The sequence below is a fragment of the Neoarius graeffei genome, chromosome 19 (genome assembly GCF_027579695.1).
Source record: "Neoarius graeffei isolate fNeoGra1 chromosome 19, fNeoGra1.pri, whole genome shotgun sequence".
Lineage (NCBI taxonomy): Eukaryota > Metazoa > Chordata > Actinopteri > Siluriformes > Ariidae > Neoarius > Neoarius graeffei.
In genome coordinates, this window is record NC_083587.1 from 43,173,292 (window position 1) to 43,198,291 (window position 25,000).

At 42.5% G+C, this 25,000-nt stretch overlaps 1 protein-coding gene across 1 annotated transcript in view; it reads right to left on the reverse strand.

Annotated features, from left to right (window-relative positions):
• Positions 1-25,000, reverse strand: part of atp6v0a1b (ATPase H+ transporting V0 subunit a1b) — a 119,867-nt gene that overhangs the window by 28,570 nt on the left and 66,297 nt on the right. The window contains exons 14-18 of the mRNA XM_060900110.1: positions 17,842-17,932; positions 17,619-17,737; positions 17,229-17,445; positions 14,660-14,767; positions 11,363-11,557 (exon numbers count right to left, since the gene is read on the reverse strand). Of these exons, the coding sequence (XP_060756093.1) occupies positions 11,363-11,557; positions 14,660-14,767; positions 17,229-17,445; positions 17,619-17,737; positions 17,842-17,932 (730 nt within the window). The remainder of the gene's footprint in view (positions 1-11,362; positions 11,558-14,659; positions 14,768-17,228; positions 17,446-17,618; positions 17,738-17,841; positions 17,933-25,000) is intronic.

Here is a 25,000-nt window from a genome sequence, read left to right on the forward strand (position 1 = left end):
TGCGGACTTTCCATAGCAAAGAAAATCACTACGTTTCAATTTGTGTAACTGAACTTGTTTCATATCACTGGTCATATAAACCTATGTAAACAGGAAAAACGCGGAAGAGTTTGGTCGCATCTAACTACAGCCCCCAAAAATACCATTGGCCATACTGAGCCTAGCTACATTGCTAACAGGAGTGACAGCGCGTCTGACTGCGTCTGACTGACTGGGAGGTCGCGCAAAGCTCGGACAGGTACGGAGCAGCTCGTCTCAATTCAGATAAGAGCATATTTCATTATGGAAGTACGGTGGACTGTTCCTTTAAGGCCTAGCTGAGACTAGTTTTTAAACTACAGATCCTTTGTGTCTCTCCTTTGCGCGCTCTTCTTGTTGACCATCCCCCTCTAGGCGAGGCCTAGCACAAGGCTCGCACATTCCATTCGCATTCCATACACACACACACACACACACAGACACACAAACACGTGATTTTCCCTATCACATTTTAACATCCACTCGCCCCTACACTGTAACACTGGCATATAGCTTATTGCTTCTGATCACCATTAGTGCCTTAGTTATCATATACACTACTGATTCTTATTTGTATACATTGTATCACCATTTATATTGAATTATGCCTTGGCTGCTATTGTTGCTATATCTGATCAGTATTAGTTTGCTAATTCATGTCAGCTATTTCAATAAATGGTATCTTTGGAATAAACTGTGTCCTATCTACAACCCTGATTCCAAAAAAGTTGGGACAAAGTACAAATTGTAAATAAAAACGGAATGCAATAATTTACAAATCTCAAAAACTGATATTGTATTCACAATAGAACATAGACAACATATCAAATGTCAAAAGTGAGACATTTTGAAATTTCATGCCAAATATTGGCTCATTTGAAATTTCATGACAGCAACACATCTCAAAAAAGTTGGGACAGGGGCAATAAGAGGCTGGAAAAGTTAAAGGTACAAAAAAGGAACAGCTGGAGGACCAAATTGCAACTCATTAGGTCAATTGGCAATAGTTCATTAACATGACTGGGTATAAAAAGAGCATCTTGGAGTGGCAGCGGCTCTCAGAAGTAAAGATGGGAAGAGGATCACCAATCCCCCTAATTCTGCGCCAACAAATAGTGGAGCAATATCAGAAAGGAGTTCGACAGTGTAAAATTGCAAAGAGTCCGAACATATCATCTACAGTGCATAATATCATCAAAAGATTCAGAGAATCTGGAAGAATCTCTGTGCGTAAGGGTCAAGGCCGGAAAACCATACGGGGTGCCCGTGATCTTCGGGCCCTTAGACGGCACTGCATCACATACAAACATGCTTCTGTATTGGAAATCACAAAATGGGCTCAGGAATATTTCCAGAGAACATTATCTGTGAACACAATTCACCGTGCCATCCGCCGTTGCCAGCTAAAACTCTATAGTTCAAAGAAGAAGCTGTATCTAAACATGATCCAGAAGCACAGATGTCTTCTCTGGGCCAAGGCTCATTTAAAATGGACTGTGGCAAAGTGGAAAACTGTTCTGTGGTCAGACGAATCAAAATTTGAAGTTCTTTATGGAAATCAGGGACGCCGTGTCATTCGGACTAAAGAGGAGAAGGACGACCCAAGTTGTTTTCAGCGCTCAGTTCAGAAGCCTGCATCTCTGATGGTATGGGGTTGCATTAGTGCATGTGACATGGGCAGCTTACACATGTGGAAAGACACCATCGATGCTGAAAGGTATATCCAGGTTCTAGAGCAACATATGCTCCCATCCAGATGACGTCTCTTTCAGGGAAGACCTTGCATTTTCCAACATGACAATGCCAAACCACATACTGCATCAATTACAGCATCATGGCTGCGTAGAAGAAGGGTCCGGGTACTGAACTGGCCAGCCTGCAGTCCAGATCTTTCACCCATAGAAACATTTGGCGCATCATAAAACAGAAGATACAACAAAAAAGGCCCAAGACAGTTGAGCAACTAGAATCCTACATTAGACAAGAATGGGTTAACATTCCTATCCCTAAACTTGAGCAACTTGTCTCCTCAGTCCCCAGACGTTTACAGACTGTTGTAAAGAGAAAAGGGAATGTCTCACAGTGGTAAACATGGTCTTGTCCCAACTTTTTTGAGATGTGTTGTTGTCATGAAATTTAAAATCACCTAATTTTTCTCTTTAAATGATACATTTTCTCAGTTTAAATGTTTGATATGTCATCTATGTTCTATTCTGAATAAAATATGGAATTTTGAAACTTCCACATCATTGCATTCTGTTTTTATTTACAATTTGTACTTTGTCCCAACTTTTTTGGAATCGGGGTTGTATTGCTACAACATTCACAGAGTGCCAACCTCTGCCAAACAAGTATTCTAACTGCCTTCGCCCATTTGGTGGTTATATGAATGTTATAGATCTAGAGTAGACGTATTACATTAGAGCTACAATACTCACTAAAACTACAGCAACATCACCACCAAGTTATTCCACTGATTTTAATAGTTTAGCTATAAACTATTAGACACTTGAATTAATGATTAATGAATTTATGAGACTGATCCCTTTTTACATGAGACTGATTTGATAAGCCTATTGCACCTACACTATTTATAGCCTACTCTAAGTGAGGAAATATCCCTTTTGTCTCATTTCCACAATGATTGTACAGGATCCCTCAGGATTCTTGACTTGTCAATTGCAAGCAAAAGTAAAAATGTTTACCTCCAATCTTTTCCTTTTTGCTTGAGCATTGCTGGTCTGTTTCTTCTTTGACTGCTTGATTTTGTTTCATGCGCAAAATCCACTCTCTCCGCCTCTTCTCCTCTTTCGGAAGAAGCCAACCCTCTGGCTTCACACGCACAATCCACTCTCTCCGCCTCGTCTCCTCTTTCAGAAAAAGCCAACCCGCTCACTCCGCCTCATCTCCTCTTTCGGAAAAAGCCAACCCACTCGCTCCACCTCTTCTCCTTTTTCGGAAAAAGCCAACCCACTCGCTTGGCCTCTTTTCTGCTTTCGGAAAAAGCCAACCCACTCGCGCCGCCTCTTTTCCGCTTTCGGAAAAAGCCAACCCAGTCACGCCGCCTCTTCTTCTCTTCCGGAAAAAGCCAATCCACTCTCTCTGCCTCTTCTCCCCTCTCGGTAAAAGGTAAAAACTTCTTCCTGAACCGGTCCCGTTGTTACAGTTCACTGCACAACAATAAGGCATGGTTTTTCTTTGGAAATTCCTGAATGCATGTCTGCACTCAAGCCGAACGGCAATACAAGTAAATGGAAGTGGACTCAACTCAAGCGGTTTGTTTGTCTTGAATAACGTCATGCGCCGAGTGGTCACGAAAATCGCCGAACAGAAATTCGTCGCAATCCGCGCTAACTTATTTTAATTATTACTTATTAAGAATACTTCTTGGGACCAGAAGAAAATTACAGAGGGTTTTTAAACATCTAAAGTTTCAAATGTGCATAAATTGAAAACCGTTGCCTATGACCTTTAAACCAATAAATGAAAATATTTTAACAGCCAATGTAAATGTTTGCATTTCTTGATACCAGATAATGTTTATACAGATGAAAGGTGAACATGACAAAGCTTAAGGATAGAATATTTCAATTTGTACACAAATATGTTGTTTAAAATTGCCAGTAGGCCTTTCCCTGCACTTCTAAGACAACTTAGTTCGTTAAAATTGAGTTGATCTATGGCAAATGGTGATAATTGATACAATGAACAGTAAGACAGGATAGAAACAGTAGCAGCAATTCAGCTTGTAGTTGTTTTTGCCAGCAAACGGCTTACTGCATGCTAACAAATGGAATGCAAACAGATTCATTGTGAATAATAAGTTGTTACTTGCTCCTCTGTTCCAACTCAATTAACAATTTAAGAGAATATGCACTTCAAGTTAAAAAAAAACATATTACAGCTCATAACATGAAGTAAGACGGCTTTTAACAGTAGTTGACTAGCTAGCTGACTAACTTCCCGAGATGAATCTTTTTCATACAGTGAGCTGATGTGCTTCCTCTTCAGATACTCCAACATAGTGGATGTGCTTCTGTGCTAGCTAAGGTCAGCTTTACAAATTGTGCAATTCACAACCTTGTTTTTCAGAGTTCAGTGTGAAATGCTCCCACACATTGGAAGTTTTTGTTTTTGAAGCTGTCATTGTGCAGCTTCAAAAACAAGAAATTTTGTAAGACAAGATTTCATTTCAACATGTCTCTGACAGCTCAAAATGCATCTCTGGGCATTTAAAAACTGAGCTTCAGGCCCCTGGACACCCGGCCTTACTGGGTTGATGCCCCCCCCATTCTCCTGGATCTGCCCCTGCTGAGAAATTTTATTGTTTTTTGAAAAATATCTGCTAATTTATTTTATTTTATTTATTTATTCTTTTATGTCAGCAACACATTTCAGAAAAGTTGGGACGGGGCAACAAAAGTATAAAAAAGTTGTGTAATGCTAAAAAAAACACAAACAAACAAACAAACAAACAAACAAACAAACAAACAAACAAACAAACAAAACCTCATTTGGTTAATTGGTAATAGGTCAGTAACATGATTGGGTACAAAAAAAAGCGTCCCAGAAAGGCTGATTCTCTCAGAAGTAAAGATGGGGAGGGGTTCACCGCTCTGTGAAAGACTGCATAGGCAAAAAATTGCAACAATTTAAGAATAATATTCCTCAATATAAAATTGCAAAGAATTTTGGGATCACATAATCTGTGGTACATATTATGAAAAGATTCAGAGAATCTGGAGAAATCTCTGTATGCAAGAGAAAAGGCTGAAAACTGACATTGGATGCCTGTGATCTTCAGGTCCTCAGGTGACACCACATTAAAAGCAGACACGTGTCTGTCATGGAAATCACTGTATAGGCTCAGGAACGCTTCAGAAAAACATCATCTATGAAAACAGTTCATTACTGCATCCACAAATGCAAGTTAAAACAAAATATAAACAATATCCAGAAACACCACCACCTTCTCTGGGCCTGAGCTCTTTAATGATGGATTGAGGCGGAGTGGAAAATTGTTCCAAAGTCTGATGAATCAAAAGTAGAAATTCTTTTTCAAAATCCTGGACACCATGTCCTCCAGGCAAAAGAGGGAGAGGGACCATCCGGCTTATTAGTGCACAGTTCAAAAGCCAGCATCTATGATTGTATGAGGGCGCATTAGCGCACGACATGGGTAGCTTGTACATCTGGGAAGGCATCATTCATGCTGAATGATATATACACGTTTCAGAGCAATATGCTGCCATTCAGAGAAATCTTTTCAGGGAAGGCCTTCCTTCTTTTAGCAAGACAATTGCTTTCTGCACATATTAAAAGTACATGGCTCCATAGTAAGAGTCCAGGTGCTAAACTAGCATGCCTGCAGTCCAAGCCTGTTTCCCATTTAAAACATTTGGTGCATTATGAAGTGCAAAATATGACAAAGGAGACCCCAAACTGTTGGGCAACTGAAATTGTATATCAGGCGAGAATGGGACAACATTTCTCTTTCAAAACTCCAACAACTGGTCTCCTCAGTTCCCAAACATTTACAGAGTATTGTTAAAAGTAGATGTGATGCAACACAGTGGTAAACACGCCCCTGTCTCAACTTTTTTGAAATGTGTTGCTGACATCAATTTCAAAATGAGCATGTATTTAAAAAAAAAAAATCAGTTTCAACATTTGATATGTTGTCTTTATACTATTTTCAATAAAATATAGGGTTACCATGATTTGCAAATTATCACATTCTGTTTTTATTTACAGTTTATGCAGCATCCCAACTTTTGTGGAATTGGGGTTTGTGGCAGTGGGGACATGGTCAAGTGTCAGTTTGTGAATCAAGGGTGGAGCCAGGGAAGGTGAGTGGCAAACTGAGTGCACCTGTTGTCAACTGATGTGTGTTTGTGTGACTTTTCAACAGTAATGACAAAGCGGTGAAAAGGAGGGGGGAGAGCGAGGAGATGGAGTTTTCCCGAAAAGAGCATGTGTGCCTATGTGGCAAAAACTTGAACATTAAGCTGAAAAGCAAAAGTGAGAATAAAAAGCCAGAGTTTAACATCCTTACCCACCTGTCTGCGCTTCAGTATTCCACTCACCTCAGGGACATACTACAGTGGTGCCAAAAGCTGGGAATACTGAAGGGGACCACCCATGGAGTTCTCCCCACTCAAAGACCTCATCCATGCCCTCGCTGCCATCCAACAAAGCCAGCACCAAGCACTGATTGCCCTCCACAAGGAACAAGATCAGCACTTTGAAGCCTTGCTGCTGGCCCAACAGCAAGACTGCCAGGTGTTCTGGCACTTGCTCATGTCAGTGGGGTCCTCAACCATTACAGCTACAGACCCTCCCCATGTCACCCTAGTGAACATGGGACCACACGATGACCCATGTGCCTTCATCGCACTATTCAAACAAGCGGCAGAGGCATGGAGGTGGCTGGTCGAGCAACGCGTGGCTCATCTGCTGCTGCTCCTGTCTAGAGAAGCCCAGTTCGCAGCACAACAGCTCCCCATCGACAGTTGGCTCAACTTCACCGACTTGAAGCAAGCCATCTTGCAGCATGTTGGCCATTCCCTGGAACACCACCACCAGTGCTTTCACATGCTGACACTGGAGGAAGTCAGCTGGCCATTCGCTTTCAGCCAACAACTACAGGACACCTGCTGGCGGTGGCTGAGGATGGAAGACTGTGACACCAAAGGCATCATCAATGTGGTGGCACTGGAGCAGTTTATCACGTGGCTGCCAGAAGGGACAGCAGAATGGGTCCAGTGCCACTGCCTGGCAGCAATGCAGGATCGTGCAATCAAGTTGGCAGAGGAACATTTGGCAGTGGTTCCAGTGGTAGGCAGACATCTTGCCTTTTCTCTCTTCTCCCTCTCCTCTTCCTGCCCCATCCTGTACCCCCACCATAGAAACAGGGGCCAACCCTCCTGCAGCCAACTCGCCGAGCCCATGGTGCCCCCTACCCTTTTTTCCCTTCTGTGTCTATGTCCTCTCCCCTCAGGTTAGTGATCCCCAAAATGCAGGTGCAGAGGTGAGGCCTAGGCCAGTATGCTGGCACTGTGGGGAACCCAAGCATCTCCAGGGCCAATGCTCTGAGATGGAAGTGGGAGCTTGGGTCCGGATCCCTGACACTCCAGAGACTGCCCTTGATCAGACTGGAGCGTATCGCATACAGGTGAGTATTCAAGGGGATACATATGTGCTGGTGGATTCTGGCTGTAATCAGGCCTCAATCCACCAAAGCCTGCTTCAAGGTGAGCCATTGGGAGGAGCACAAGTGGCGAAGGTTTGTGTGTACGTGGGGATGCTCACGAATATCTGCTAGTGTCCATCCACATTCTATTTCGGGGAGAAAAGACATAGTGTAGAGGTGGCGGTTAGCCTACACCTCGCCGCACTAATTCTGAGGACAGATTGGCCTGGGTGGAAAGGTTTGATGGAATGTGTAGTAGTGGACAGGTCCTGCAGTAACACATCATGAAGGGATTCCGGTGTGGCATTGACTGGGGAAGCTATCTCAGAGCCATCCATGTCAACATGGCATCAGAGCGATACAAGGAGAGGGGAGCGGCCCATCCCTCCTCTCGCTCTCGGTGATTCCCTTGGGAATTTCCTTTTACAACAAATGTGAGACAAGACTCTGCGTCATGCTTTTGACCAAGTGAGAGTAGTCAATGATCAGACTCTCCAGCCAAATGCAACACACTCCTTCCCATACTTTGCAATTATTAAGGACAGGTTATACCAAGTGACGCAAGACACTCAAACCTGAGTAAATAACCCAATTGTTAATCCCAAAGAGCCGCAGGGAACTCGTATTCCATGCAACTCACATTAACCCTATAGCTGGACAGTTAGGTCAGGATAAGACACTAGCCCAAATAATGGCTTGGTTCTATTGGCCAGGAATTCGCAGGGGTGTCCACAGGTAGTGTGCAGCATGCTGCAAATGCCAGCTGGTGAATCCAGCAGCTACTCCAAAACCACCCTTGTGCCCTCTGCCCTCAATTGAGACCCCCTTTGAAAGAATTGGTATGGATCTTGTTGGGCCATTGAATCGGTCGGCACGAGGATATCGCTTTATTTTAGTCCTAGTGGACTATGCAATGCGATACCCAGAAGTAGTCCCACTGTGTAACATTTTCACATGCAATGTGGCAAAGCCACTGATCTCCCGAGTTGGGATTTCCAAGGAAATCCTGATTGACCAAGGCACTACATTCATATCATGCACACTTTGCAAGCTTTATGAGTTATTGGGGATTAAATCCATCCACACCAGCATTAAATCACCCAGAGACAGATGGCTTGGTAGAATGATTAATCAAACTCTTAACTTATTTCGGAAGTTTGTAAGCAAAGACGCATGTAATTGGGATAAATGGCTCAAGCCCCTGTTATTTGCAGTACGAGAGGTCCCACAAGCCTCCATGGGATTTTCCCTGTCCAAATTATTATATGGGCATAAGCCTCATGGCATTTTGGATCTGCTGTGGGAAAATTGGGAGGAGTGACCTTCAAACAGTAAAAACAAAGCTCAAAGCTGCACACAAAGCTCCACCCCCTCAGTCACTTAACCTAGGAGAATTTACAGCAGGCACAAGAACATCAAGCCCAGCTGTACAAAAAGGGTGCATGCCTTAGAGGATTCACACTGGGAGATAGTGCTCCTATTATTGCCCACTTCAAGCACAAAATGAATTGTTAAGGGGCAAGTGGCCTTTGGGGTCAGATGGCAAATCGGGGATGTCGACTATGAGCTGAGGTGAACAGATAGGGGTGGGGTGCTACAAATATAGCGCCTCAACCTACTAAAACCTTTGAATGAGGGGTCCCAGTGGCATTGGTATTGGTAGTTCTGGAGAGGGCAGTGCTGGGGCCAGAGGTAAAAACAAAAAAGTGACCACTTGAGCCACTCCGGTCCCCTGTGGAGACCACCTCTCACCGGCCCAACTCATGGGGGCTGCCATGTTGCAAGTGGAGTTTTCCAATGTGTTCTCACCCCTTCTCAGCTGCACTCACCTCATAAAACACCACATTGAGACACCCCCGGGTGGTGGTCCGTAGCCACCCATACCGCTTGCCCAAATACAAGAAAGCAGTTGTTCAGGATGAACTCAAGGCCATGTTTGAAATGGGAATAATCGAGGAATCCCACAGTGATTGGAGCAGCCCAGTGATCTTGGTCCCCAAGACCAACGGGTCAGTCCGGTTCTGTGTGGATGACAGAAATGTCCACACGGTGTCACCTAAAAGACCTGAGGGCTGTCCTGGGGTTGCTGAGGCATGCAGGCCTCACAGCTAACCTGAAAAAGTGTGTGATTGGGTGGGTGGAAGTACGGTATCTGGGTTTCCACTTGGGTCATGGGCAGGTGCCGTCCCCAAATTGACAAGACCGCAACAATTGTGGCCTGCCTGAGGTCCAAGACCAAAAAGGGGGTGAGACAGTTCCTGGGGCTGGCTGGCTACTATCGCAGGTTCATATTTAACTATTCAGACATCCCCAGCCCACTGACCTCACTAAAAATGGAGCACCAGATCCGGTCCAGTGGACAGAGCAGTGCCAACAGGTCTTCATTAGAGTAAAAGCTGCACTCTGTGGGGGGCCACTTTTACAATCCCCTGACTTCTCTCTCCCTTTTATTTTACAGACAAATACATTGAACAGAGGGATGGGGCTGTTCTGTCCCGGGAGGGTGAGGAACGTCTGGTGCTGTACATCAACCGCAAGCTCTCATTGAGAGAAAGTAAGTACAGCACCATTGAGAGAATGCCTGGCCATCAAGTGGGCAGTCCTGACCCTCCGGTACTACCTGCTGGGGTGCCCTTTCACCCTCTGTTCAGATCATGCCCCGCTACACTGGCTCCACCACATCACCTGGATCACCCGTTGGTATCTAGCCCTCCAGCCTTTTAAATTAGAGGTGGTCCACAGGCCAGGAGTGCATATGGTGGTGCCAGACTTCCTTTCCCATTGGGGGGGGGGGGTGTGCAGCTGCAAGCTAGACAGCTCCCCGGCCTGAGTCAGGTGGTGGGGGTATGTGGCAGCAGGGGTGTGGTCAAGCATTGGTTTGTGAAATGATGGCAGGACCAGGGAAGGTGAGTGGCAAACTGAGTGCACCTGTTGTCAATTGATATATGTGTGTGTGTGTGTGTGTGTGTGTGTGTGTGTGTGTGTGTGTGTGTGTGTGTGTATTGTCAACAGTAATGACAGAGCAGTCAAAACAGGGGGGAGAGCGAGGAGATGGAGTTTTCCTGACCAGAGCGCGTGTGCGCACACGTGTGCCAAAAGCTGTAACGTTAAGCTTAAAAGCAAACGTGAGAATAAAAAAAGCCAGAGTTTAACACCATTACCCCCTGTCTGCGCTTCAATATTCCACCCACCTCAGGGACATACTACAGGGTTGTATCTGAATCACCACCACAAACACATTTCTAGATGCACCCTAATCCTAAAAGTGGCAAATGTTTTACTGTCCCAACTTTTTTTTAAATGTGTTGTAAGAATCAAAATTGAAATGTGTTTATTTTGAAACAAACAAACAAAAACCACCACATAAATAAAATATTTGAGGTAAAACATCTAACAATATGTTGTTGCATTGTTTTGCATGTAATATAGGTTAAAGATTATTTACAAATCAATGTTTTCAGTTTAAATTCCAATTTCAACATACCATTTCTGATTTGGGGTTGTAGATGATGAAGTTTCAAAATCAGGGCACCCCATAAAATGTAGTTACTGAACAAGCATCATTAGCACTAATTAGAGTGCTGTGCCCATTTAAGAACAAAATTAGATTTACTGCTCACGCACACCATCACCATGTTTAGAAATAAATGGGGGCTTCATACAAGAATACCATCTGTAAAATGATATTTTGCTTGACTGTCTTAGTTCCTGACCCAGTGAACTAAGATGTGTTTTATAAACTACAAAGCACTTCAATAAATCACTAAAAATAAGATGGTCTGCTAAATACTCTAACTGCAAATACGGTGGTGTATAAATGACTGTACCATTGTATTGGGGTTATTTTGCAGTTATTTGTCCAAAGGTCCTTGGGAAGCCTGATGGCATCAGGAATTCTGCTAAGTACCAGGATATTTTAAATCTAGTTGTTTCTGGTTAAAATTTTAATGCAGAAGATTAGCATAAAAAAAAAAATACACCAAAAATGCCCAAAATTCTCCATATCCAGATTTTTGAAAAGCTGTTGTCTGATTTGAAACAGACAAACTACTAAACTAAAAATATCACTGAGGTTGAAATGCTCTGTATTATGGAGTAGTACACCAGTTCAGGCATTATTATGACTTAGCAGCAGCCACAAGTTCCACCCACCTCATCTGCGTCATCAGAATGCTGGGATAGCTGGTCGTGCTCAATGATCTCAGCCTCATCCTCAGTGGGTCCGTTCCCGACCCGGACTCCCCCAAACTTCTGTGTGCCCTGTTGAGTGAGTCCGGTGGATGAGCTGGTGCTTGCTTGCTCTAAAGTTTCTACTTTCTGAGCAGGGCTTGTCTCCCTCATCTGGGACTAAATACAAAACCCAACAAAATCTGAATGGCTCACAGCATGCCACATGCTCTTCGTGGTGTGTATGAATGGGTGTACCTGTGTATAGGATAGCTACCCGTCTCATAATACTGTGTATTTTACATGACCTGTACACAGGAGGAGTTATATGGTTGTTTGGGTGTTCAGGTAGGGTGTGCTCTAGCTTATTTTACAGTGTGAAAAAATATTTGCCCCATCCTGATTTCCTCTGTTTTTGTATATTTGTCTATTTTTGTACATTTGCCCTCATACAAAATGTAACATCAGACAACCTAATAACTGGGTGTTGATGGTGGAGTGGTTGGCCACTTTGTGTCTGTGCTATCTTCTTGCTCTCCCTTTGAATTATGCTGTCAGAGCTAGTCTTGCTGGAGCCCCTGCTTGCACTCAGCACACAACATACACCATTCTTAATCCTTATGTGATGATGCACATACCTAATACTGTGCTCTCTCTCTCTCTCTCTCTCTCTCTCTCTCTCTCTGTGTGTGTTGAGCTACGCATGCTACTCCTGAGATACTAGTGCTCCTGACCACTTCTGCTCTCCAAACCAGCCTGATCCATCCTGATGACTTCCTTCTGGTTGGAATTCTCATCACCTTGCTTCTGCTGAGGATGGCCCCATATGAACAGCCTAAAGATGCACTTAGAAACCATGAAGATGGCTCTGGACTACAACATACTGATGGCTTATGCCTACAATTACCATGATAACTATACAACTGCAATTGCTACGAACAGTCTTGCACTCAAGTCTCCATCAGTGAACAATTCAACAAAATAAACTTCATGTTGAAACTGCAATGAATTTCCTGGTTACACAATTGCACTTTGAATATATAGCATATCGTTAGAGGAGCGAGTTATTTATAATCGCACTATCCCTTTTGAGTCTGGTTCTTGACTCTTGATTTTCCTTGCCTTTGGCTTGCTCATTAGGTATAAGTTAATATATTAATATATGCAAAATTTATATCTGGAAATTATACATCCATTAACTGTACCACTTTCCCATTGCAGAGTAAGTTGGAGCCAATCCCAGCTGACTTTGGGCAAGAGGCAGGGTACACCCTGGGCAGATCGCCAAACTATTGCAGGGCTTACATAGAGATGAACAACCATTTACACTCACACTTATGGGCAATTCAAAGTAGCCAGTTGAACTAATCTGCATGTTTTCGGACAGTGGGAGGAAACTGGAGCACCTGGAAGAAACCAACAGCAACACAGGGAGAACATGCAAACTCTGCACAGAAAGGCCTCAGTCAGCCGTGAGGGTCGAACCCAAGCCCTTCTTGCTGTGAGGCGACAGTGCTAACCACTGCACCACCATGCCTCCTTCCAGGAATTATATATTTCTGTAAAGTTTTTTTTGTGACAATGTCCATTGTTAAAAGGACTAAACAAATAAATTGAATTGGTTTCACCACCAAACAATTCAGACAACTGGAGCTCAGTTTTTCACACTGCTGTTGAAGAATTTTTGCCCACTTTAATTCAGCCACACTAGAGAGCTTTTGAGCAAAGTTCTGATCATGATCAGAACTGTGACTATACCACTTCAAAACCTTACTTAAGTTTCTTTTGAACCATTCATAGGTGGACTTGCTCATCTGTTTTGGATTGTGACACATTGTGCATGAGCTTCAGATAATAGACCAAATTTTGCATGAGCTTCAGATAATGAACTGAAGACTGAATATTCTCCTTCAGTATTTTCTGGTAGAGAGCAGAATTCATGGTTTCATCAGTTATGGCAAGTCACCCGGGCCCTGAAGCGGCAAAGTTTTCCCACATCATCACACTACCACCACCATGTTTGACTGTTGGTATGATTTTCTTACTGTTTAAAACTGTCTTAGCTTTAAGCCAGTTGTAAGAGGACCCATGTCTTCCGAAAAGTTCTATTTTCGAATAATCAGTCCAAAAGGTTTGGGGATCATAGAAGTGTTTTTGGCAACTGTGAAATGAGCCTTTATGTTCCTCTTGGTTAGCAATGGTAACAATTGGCAAGCCTGATGGTGTCTAATCTAACTGAACCCAATTATCTATTAAATTTGGTTAACTGGTTGATTGAGTAAGGCGAGAATTATTTTTTCCCACAGGGCAAAATAATGTGATGGATAACTTTTTTCATCAATAAATGAAATTCTGCATTTTGTATTTTTATAAAATTATAACGGGACGACACTTCCAGGTTTCACAGCCAAATTTGGTTTCCCAAAATTCACTGTGGCATGCTGGCATCAGGGCTGAACCCTAAACCCCCAGCAGCTTGTGGACATAGCTGCTGCAGATACGCACATTAGTGATTAAGCACAGCTGTCCACAGTTAGTGTATTGTGTGTGTTTGGGTGTAAATGTGTATTATAGGTGTATAAAAAGCCTTTGTTTCATTATGCTTGTCTCACGTTTGTTGTTGTTTTTGTTAACTTTCACCCTTGCTGTGATGGTCTTGTTTCCTGGTTTTTCTCAGATCTTTTTGTTCTTGGTAAGTCTCAGTTTTGTTCCTTGTTCCTGAAGTGTGTTTTATGTTTATTTTTGAATAAAACTCAGACAATTACATCCACCGCTTCCACTGTGTGTGACATGGAATCAGCATGCAAGGAAGCAGAAGTGTGCCAAGTAAGCTGGCCTCTGGGCTAGGCTAAAGGCTAACCCTTTTTTTGTAAATAAAAAATTTATTACAAAAAATTCTTTGTCTTATATTAAATTTTGCTTGAAGATCTGAAATAATTAAATGTGACCAAAATATAGAAGAAATCAGGACAGTTTTTTTTTCACAATGCCTCTTCACAACACTATTGTAATAATTTTAACCTCAGATGGACTTTAGTGAGAGTAGCTACTACAGAAATTCTGAAGAAAACAATTACACACTGTTGTGGAATTCTTTAGTCCTTAAGTTGCACCCTCTATATAAACTACATACATAGTATGAGTGAAATTTGAATATTCTGTCTTATCCAGAATACTAACAAAATTAGGTATTTACTGATCTAAATTTATTTGTTCCCTGGAGCAAAACTGAGTTTAATACCAACACAAGGCCTGAAAGGACACTGGAGGATGTAAACATACCAAGTGCTTTTTCCACAGGTGCTGACGACGGAGCACCATGGTCTTCACCACCAACATACAAGGAACACAGCTCATAGCAATAACCACCAACAGAGACTGGATACCCATCTAAAGAAAATGACAAGTAATATATTGCCAGATGTATGAGATATGCACCATGGGGGTACATGAGAACTTATTAATCAAACATTTGTCTTTAATACATATTTCTATTGCATGCTTTTGGCAAAAAATAGCCTTGTACTCTTAATTTTACATCTCAGCATTGAGATTACCAACAAGACTAGTGATAGCATGGTAACACAGCTGCTGCACTGACATGGATCTAAGAACCCAAGCTGTGGAAGCCATTAATGGGTGCAATATACTATATAAGTAAGAAACAAATTGTAAATAAATTTTGTAGAAAAACTGGCTCTCATTTATCAATCTAATATAGAAACCATTGTAGATCTGAGTGTAGAAACCATCATGTGACAGGGTTCACATGTGATTCATAAAACTTTCGTGTCTGTGCCAATCACAGCCTAAATATTATCAGACGTTGATAAATATGATGGCTGAAAAGCATCGTCATTTAAACATCAAGCCCCTAAATATTCTCAGTTTAGAGGCCATGTCCCTAGACTTTACGACATGGAAATTCATAATACAGACAAGAAGAGAAACTACTCTGACCTTAAAATAGATGCTCTAACATTGCAAGTTCAATTGGACAATATACTGTATTTCTATTTAGCAGCCTGGAAAGTAGTGCCATAGAAAGTCAGAAAATGCAATATGGAAAGAAATGACTGCTGTGGTCAACAGTGTTGCCGTCGACAATCAAACACCAGCTGATATTTTAATATTTGATTTATACACCCATGATATCCATCCATTATCTGTAGCCGCTTATCCCGTTCTACAGGGTCACAGGCAAGCTGGAGCCTATCCCAGCTGACTATGGGTGAGAGGTGGGGTACACCCTGGACAAGTCGCCAGGTCATCGCAGGGCTGACACAGAGAAAAACAACCAGTCACACTCACATTCACACCTATGGTCAATTTAGAGCCACCAATTAGTCTAACCTGCATGTCTTTGGACTGTGGAGGAAACTGGAGCACCCGGAAGAAACTCGCGCAGATATGGGGAGAACATGCAAACTGCACACAGAAAGGCCCTCACTGGCCACTGGGCTCGAACCCAGGACCTTCTTGCTGTGAGGTGACAGTGCTAACCACTACACCACCATGCCACCACACCCATGATATATGTAGCCTATATACTGTATATAATAGTTTTCTAATATAATAGCTTATATCATAAGTCTTTACATGTAGGCAAAGGAAAAAGGTCAGATCTCAAACTCGCCACCAAAAATTATACAGTTGTGGAGTTTCTGTATTTCCTCATGCTAGTGATGTTTCAGATCAATCAGAGCCAGGAACCAGTGGTGTTCAGCCTTCAGCTAGACAAACCTGTCTGGGGCTACCCCACAAAGTCAGGCACCTGCAAGCTGAGAGAGGAAGCATGTGTCCTCCACCCCCATGCTATCACACCACCACTGTGGATGCCTTGGGAGATGAAAGTGACTTCATAGGCATGCATACATGCATGCATAAATAAATAAATAGAAATTCCTGTGCTCCCAAAAAAACCTTCTTATGTCTTATGGACATCTAACATTGAGGTCTTCTAACAGAGCTAGATGTGCCATTGCCTAGATTTGAGGACTGCCAAAGTTCTTGTTTAAATAGATGACTGAATAAGCATCTAACCTATGACAGTGTAAATCTGTTAGCCAAACCCTTGAAATTATTGTTTAATTTGTATTTGTCACCAGTAGCCTAGCCTAATAACACTAAATTCTAAAAGCTAACCTGACTGAAAAAAAAATGCAAACCGAATGCCTTCACAAACTAAATAAACTGGAATAGGAATTTTATGTTGTAATAGCAAATAAATAAGCATTTGGTAGTACAACATACAATTTACATTCCACTCTCCTTAGCTTTTGAAAGCAACTGGTTTGCATACTTTTTTTTTAGGTAAAATTAAATAATTAAAATTGAAAGTGAAGTAGGTTGAAAATGAAAGAACTTAATCTTCCATTAAAATAGCCCCATTAAATTACAAACAATTTGAAAATACCTATTTAACCCATGTTAGGGACATATGACACAGTCAGTGTAGGCCTTTACAAAATATAATATTTTGCTATACACTACACATTTTTAAACAATGAATATGTGGCTACATATGTATATGCCAATCAGAATATATGGTCTAAAAACAATTCTCCGCTCAGCCAGATTTACTGTACTGTACTGCACCACATGTCCACACAGACTTGAAACTTGTGCACTTGAGGTGAGACTTGATGTGAGATTTGATTGCAGCCTCTGCTCATGTCCACATTGTTGGATGCTGAGCTTTGAGTGGAAATGACCATATTCCTCTTTTTCTATTGTATGTTAATTTCATAACTGAGGGCCACTGTAACTTTGCCATTTACGGGCATTTGCAAGTGAAAGTAAAGGGATGAAGGGATCAGATGTATGAATTGTGTATGAAAGTATTTTTCACCTGTCCTCTGTACAAGGCTTTATTAGTTGGATCATTGTAGTTAAAAAGACACATGTTGATGAAGGCAATAAGGAGGCTTGGAGCATCTTTAGAAGTGGTTCCATCATAGGCTGTCCACTTATAGAAGATCAGCAAGATCAAATAGCCAAACAGGCAGCTCATAAACACAATTTCAGGGATAAAACCCAGGAAGATGTTCAGAGGCTTTTTAAAGTACCTAGGAACACACAGAGCAACATTCAAACAGACATTATAATCAATGTAGTAAAATGGTTATATAACCTACTGCTGTCCTTAGAAAATACAATGAGGATTATAAGAATGGAAGGAATCTCTCTCTCTCTCTCTCTCTCTCTCTCACACACACACACACACACACACTATACTCACAGATGATTGAAGAGAGAAAGTGTGACTCCAAACAACATGTGAATCACTCCTAGAATGACTGACATCTTCATTTTGAATGAGTTCAGGAAGGTTAGCTTGTTTGTGGCAATGTTCCAGATCTAGCAGAGAAGACCCACAGAAAGAATTAGACTGATGCTCAACCCTTCACTCTGTGTTTAGTGGTGGTACAAAATAGTGTTTTTGCTGTGTTTCTGTGGCTTACAGGGTCAATACCCAGAGGATATGGCCCACTAAATACTCCTGGTACAACTGGGTCAAGTTGCAGTACTGGATTTCCGTAAAGAGTCTCAAACCTATACACAGAAAAGTGACAATTATGCATTAATTACCTCTGACTTGTTAACTAAAAGTAGAGGTAGCAAATTCATTTCTTCACCAAACTATAGCCTGTCTGCACTATGTGACCAAAAGTTTGTGCTTGATAACCGCCGTTCTTCTGGGAAAGCTTTCCACTAGATTGGGAATATGGCTGTGCGAATGTGTCCATTTAGTCCTTTTTTTTTTTTGGTCAAGATGGTGACATAACACGTGACCTCACGCTACTATACAAACCAGGCTGTGGGGGTAGAGAGCAAGCAGGCATCTGTGCTAGGTTAAAGACTAACCCTAGCCTCCAGGATCTACCATCTATTCTCCTCTCCAATATGAACTCAGGGACTGCTGTGTTTTTGTCCTGAAGGAAACATGGCTCAACAACAGCATTCTGGATGCAGCTAGCCAGGCTAACAACACATTGCTCCAACAGGATAGCAGCACTGTCTGGTAAGACTTGTGGTGGTGGTCTGTGTTTTTACACAAACAAAAAATGGTGCAGGAATGCTGTAGTGGTCTCAAACTAGAGTTTGATGCTGGTGAAGTTTATGACTATAAAGTGCCAGCCATACTACCTCTTCAGAGAGTTCACCACTGTTCTCACTGTGGTAGTGGCAGTAAGTAAATGCTAAATGAACTCTATGAAGGTATCAATAACCTACAGACAGTGCACTGGCAGATTTTTAATTGTTGCCAGGGACTTTAACCACATGGACCTGAAATCAGTGCTGCTAAAATTCTAATCAGCATGTTGATTTTACAGCCCATTCAAGCTGCAAAACATTCAAGACCTTGTATATAACAACATTCACAGTGCTTACAAGGCTGAACCCTGCTCCACCTTGGCAGGTCATTAAATACATGTGTTCTTGTTAGTCTTTACACACCAAGAATGAAATTCGTATGATGAAAAAATAAATTAATCCATCCTGATTCTTGCAAAATGTCACATACAAAAATGACTACTTGACCAGTGAGTTTCACTGTGTCTCACTGATATCACATAATAGAATGGCAAGCAGAAAAAAGCCAGCAAAATGACCTTGAATGTAGTGGTGATCCTCTGCTATGCACCATTGTAGAGCTATGCGTGTCTGAGAGCTAAGCAGCTATATTTTACCTGTGAACACACAACACCAGAGTATTCTTGTATGAAGCCCCCATTTATTGCTCAACATGGTGATGGTGTAAATGGCCAGAAAATCTCATTTTGGTCTTATAAGGACACAGCACTCTAATTAGTGCTAATGACATTTGTTCAGCCACTACATTTTATGCGGTGCCCTGACTTTGAAACTTCATCATCGACAACCCCAAATCAGAAAAAATTAGGACAGTGTATCGAAATTAAAACAGAAAACAATGATTTGTAAATAATCTTTGACCAGTATTGCACACAAAACAATAAAACACCATATTATTTGAGGTTTTACCTCATGATTTTATTGTTTTGTTTTTGTTTTTTCAAAATAAATCACTTATTTCAATTTTAATTATTGCAACACATTAAAAAAAAGGTTGGGACAGTAAAGCATTTACAACTTTATAATGTTGCCATTCTTCAGCACTTAAAGGATATTTAGGGACTGATAACACCAAGTGACACCTAACATCATCGGATGTTAGTTTGGCCCATTCTTCCTGCTGTCAGTAATGGGCTGGAGTACAGATATGTATGTGCAGAAGAGTTTATTAAAAGCATGCAGGCAAACAATCCAATACAGCAGGCAGAATCATCAACAGTAAACAGGCAAAGGGTCGAGCGAGGCACAAACATACTATGCTAAGCAAGACAAAAACAGAATCCGAAAACACAGAAAATGAGTCAGAACATGAGTGTAAAAAACAAAAAACAAACAAACAAAAAAAAACACCAGGACAAAAATACAACAATGTGGCTGGTAATGGTGACAGTCAACACAATACTTTGCAACCTGTGTGAATTCTCAGCATCCTAATATGCGCGTGCTGATTGTGCTTTAATCTGGGACACTTGGTCTTTGAGGTGCAAGCTGCTCTGAACACGTGTGAGTGGAAGTCAGATGTGCGTGCAAATGCATGTGGATGTGACAGAACACCCCCCAAAGAGCTCCCTCCGGGAGCTAAAACCCCTCTTGGATGACCCCAATGAAGAAGACCTGGCACTGGATGCCATGCCATCAGCACTCTGCTCTGGCTCAGGAGGGATGTATTACTGGAATATGGGTCTAGGTGGGGGCTTGGGCTTGTGTTGGGCCTTGAATAAGGACAAGGAAATGGACGGAGGCTTGGGTTCCAGTCAAGATATGGGCTCAGGCTCTGGACAGGAAGTGGGCTCTGAACAGGACTTGAACTTTGGACAGGCCATCGACATGGGCTTGGGCTCCTGGCTCAGCATGGACTTGAGTTCAGGTGTAGGTATGGACTTGGACATGGTCTCAAGCATGGGCATGGACTCTGGCGTCAGCATTGAACAGGCATCAGCTTTGTTTGAGCAACATTCTCATCCTTGCTGAAGCCTGGTGGTGGGGTGACAATGTTCTCAATGCCCAGCGGTGGAGCAAAGAGCTTGTCTAAGCTGGAGCCAGGTGCTGAAGTGACCTTTTTCAAGCTGAAACCAGGTGGTGAGGCAATGATGTTTTCAAAGCCAGGCGGTGGGGTGAGGAGCTCATCCACACTGAAGCCAGGCAGTGGAGCGATGATGTCCTCAAAGCCAGGCGGTGGAGCAACAATATCCTCGAAGCCAGGTGGTGGAGGGACGACGTCCTCGAAGCTAGGCAGTGGAGGGACAACATCTTTTAAGCCAGGCAGCGGAACAATGATGTCCTCAAAGCCAGATGGCATGACAAAGAGCTTGTTCTCCCTGAAATCTGGAGCTGAGACCACCCTGTTGGCCTCTAGAGCTGGCACTGGAGCAGAGGCTGCCCTGTCAGCTTCTGGTGCTGGCCCTGGAGCTAGCAGTGGAGCAGCCAGTGGAACAGAGAGCACCTTGCTGGTCTCTGCCACTGAATCGGGTGCTGGCAGTGGAGCAAGGACTGCCTTGTTGGCCTCTGGTGCTGGCTCTGAAGTGAAGACCTCCTCTTTTGCCACTGTGTCAACCTCTGGAGGGAGCTCTGGAGTGAAGGCCTCCTCTTCTGCCGCTGCGTTGGCCTCTGCAGGGAGCTCAGGAGCAACAGCCTCCTCTTCTGCCACTGCAACGGCCTCTGAAGGGAGCTCTGGGGTGACAGCCTTCTCCTCTTCCACTGTGTCAGCCTCTGGAAGGAGCTCTGGAGTAACAGCCTCCTCCTCTGCGTCGGCCTCTGGAGGGAGCTCTGGGGTGACGGCCTCCTCTGCCCCTGTGTTGGCCTCTGGAGGGAGCTCTGGAGCTATGGCCACCCTCCTCTGCCACTGCATCAGCCTCTGGACTCTTAGCCCCCCTCCCCCCAAAAAGAAAAATTCTCAGGGATCCTCCTTCCCTAGAGCCTGGAACAGGTGCATGAGCATAGCATCAAATGACTTGGAGTATCTGAGGCATGGATGTTTGACTCTGAGCAGGTACTCAGCCCATCATTGTGTTCACCCAGTAAACCAGTATATCATGCAACCCACCCAGACATGCTCTGAAGGCTTGGGCTCACCAGGACTGAATTTAAAAAAAAAGTGCACATTGTAACAGGAACCCGGTTGGGGAATACTCCACCCCATCACATGGGGCCGGTATGTTCAACACTAACCGCTGCAGAAAAATCACCGATCCAGGCTGAGGAACTGAAATCCTGGCATGGCGTTGAGAGGTGTGCCTGCTCTCTTTTGCTACATCCATGTTTTGGTGAAGTATTCTGTCAGTAGCAGTTGAGTAGAGTGGAGACAGATGTAAGTGCAGAAGTGAGTGTTTATTATGAAAGTAACGATCAGGCATACAATCCAATATGCTAGGCAGAATTATCAACGTAATCAGGCAACGGGTCAAGTGAGGCACAAACAGATTATACTAGGCAAGACATAAACAGAATATGAAAACACAGACTGTGAGACAAGAACCAGGAAGACAATACAACACGGCTTGGTAATGGCAACAATCAACTCAACACTTCGTAACCTGTGTGAGTTTTCAGCGTCCTTATATGCACACACTGATTGCACTTTAATCTGGGACAGGTGTAAGCAATTGTCTTTGAGGCATGCACTGCTCCAAGCACACATGATTGGAGGATGTAACACCTTGAAACAGATGCTAAGGTGGGCAACAATATGGGTCATTGTTGTCGGTTTTTTTTTTTTCATTTCAAAATTTGCCACACATTCCCTACTGGGGACTGAGGAGACAGCCATGCCTTTGTGCAGAAATTTTTTTTTTTTTATCGTCTTGCTGAAATATCCCTGGAAAAGTTGTCTTGAAGACAGCATATGTTGTTCCAAAATCTCAGTGTACTTTTCTGCCATCACAGAAGTGTTAGTTACCTTTGCCAGGGGCACTAACACGACCTCTTACCATGACAAACTTTGGCTTTCATACTTGTTGCTGGTAACGGTCTGGATGGTCAAGTCAATTTATTTGTATAGTACTTTTAACAGTAGATATTGTTGCAAAGCAGCTTTACAGAAAATTTAAACATTTTAAACATATGTACTCAAATTTATCCCTTTTTAACCATAATGAGCAAGCCTGTGGTGATGGTGGCAAAGGAAAACTCCCTGGGATGAGATGAGGAATAAACCTTGAGAGTAACCAGACTCAAAAGTGAACCCATCCTCATTTGGGTGATAACAGATAGTGCGATTATAAATAACTTGCTTCTAGAAGTTACATTACATTCATGGCATTAAGCAGACACACTTATCCAGAGTGACGTACGGTACAACATACCCAGAGCAGCCTGGGGAGCAATTGAGGGTTATGTGCCTTGCTCAAGTGTGTCCTACATGGTGAAAAAGTGCAATTGTATAACCAGGAAATTCATTATAGTTTTAACATGAAGTCTATTTTGTTGAAGTTGACATCAGGGCTCTCTGCAGGCCACTCAGGTTCTTCCACACCAACCTCGGTAAACCAAGTCTTTATGTACCTCATTTTTTTTTTTTGCATAGGGGCATCGTCACGCTGGAACATGTTTGGGCCCATTAGTTCTAGTGAAGGGAAATTAAAATACTATTGTACAGTGGTGCTCGAAAGTTTGTGAACCCTTCAGAATTTTCTATATTTCTACATAAATATGACCTAAAACATCGTCAGATTTTCACACAAATCCTAAAAATAGATAAAGAGAACCCAGTTAAACAAATGAGACAAAAATATTATACTTGGTCATTTATTTATTGAGGAAAATGATCCAGTATTACATATCTGTGAGTGGCAAAAGTATGTGAACCTCTAGGATTAGCAGTTAATTTGAAGGTGAAATTAGAGTCAGGTGTTTTCAATCAGTGGGATGACAATCAAGTGTGAGTGGGCACCCTGTTTTATTTAAAGAACAGGGATCTACTGTATCAAAGTCTGATCTTCACAACACATGTTTGTGGAAGTGTATCATGGTACGAACAAAGGAGATTTCTGAGGACCTCAGAAAAAGCATTGTTGATGCTCATCAGGCTGGAAAAGGTTACAAAACCATCTCTAAAGAGTTTGGACTCCACCAATCCACAGTCAGACAGATTGTGTACAAATGGAGGAAATTCAAGACCATTGTTACCCTCCCCAGGAGTGGTCGACTAACAAAGATAACTCCAAGAGCAAGGCGTGTAATAGTCGGGGAGGTCACAAAGGACCCCAGGGTAACTTCTAAGCAACTGAAGGCCTCTCTCACATTGGCTAATGTTAATATTCATGAGTCCACCATCAAGAGAACACTGAACAACAATGGTGTGCATGGCAGGGTTGCAAGGAGAAAGCCACTGCTCTCCAAAAAGAATATTACTGCTCATCTGCAGTTTGCTAAAGATCACATGGACAAGCCAGAAGGCTATTGGAAAAAATGTTTTGTGGATGGATGAGACCAAAATAGAACTTTTTGCTTTAAATGAGAAGTGTTATGTTTGGAGAAAGGAAAACACTGCATTCCAGCACAAGAACCTTATCCCATCTGTGAAACATGGTGGTAGTAATATCATGGTTTGGGCCTGTTTTGCTGCATCTGGGCCAGGACGGCTTGCCATCATTGATGGAACAATGAATTCTGAATTATACCAGCAAATTCTAAAGGAAAATGTCAGGACATCTGTCCATGAACTGAATCTCAAGAGAAGGTGGGTCATGCAGCAAGACAACAACCCAAGCACACAAGTTGTTCTACCAAAGAATGGTTAAAGAAGAATAAAGTTAATGTTTTGGAATGGCCAAGTCAAAGTCCTGACCTTAAATTCATTCAAAATGTTGTGGAAGGACCTGAAGCGAGCAGTTCATGTGAGGAAACCCACCAACATCCCAGAGTTGAAGCTGTTCTGTACAGAAGAATAGGCTAAAATTCCTCCAAGCCGGTGTGCAGGACTGATCAACAGTTACCGGAAACGTTTAGTTGCAGTTATTGCTGCACAAGGGGGTCACACCAGATACTGAAAGCAAAGGTTCACATACTTTTGCCACTCACAGATATGTAATATTGGATCATTTTCCTCAAGAAATAAATGACCAAGTATAATATTTTGTCTCATTTGTTTAACTGGGCTCTCTTTATCTACTTTTAGGACTTGTGTGAAAATCTGATGATGTTTTAAGTCATACTTATGCAGAAATATAGAAAATTCTGAAGGGTTCACAAACTTTCAAGCAACACTGTATATTAAGACATCCTATACAGTTGTGTGATTCTAACTTTGTGGCAACAGTTTGGGGAAGGTCCATATATCGTATGGCTGTGATGGTCAAGTCCATAAACTTTTGGCCATATAGTATATTTTATTAGAATAGTAATAATGAGCATTTCTATCAACTTGTGTTTCAAGAAGTCTGACAAGAAAGCCAATCAATCTGTCCTCACAGTCTGATGCGTAAAAGGTTGCTAGAAGTTTCATGAATTAGCAACTTAAATTTCTGACTGCTGACAATATTTCTAATTAAGTGTCGATATCCTTCAGTCTAACACTACTGCTTACTG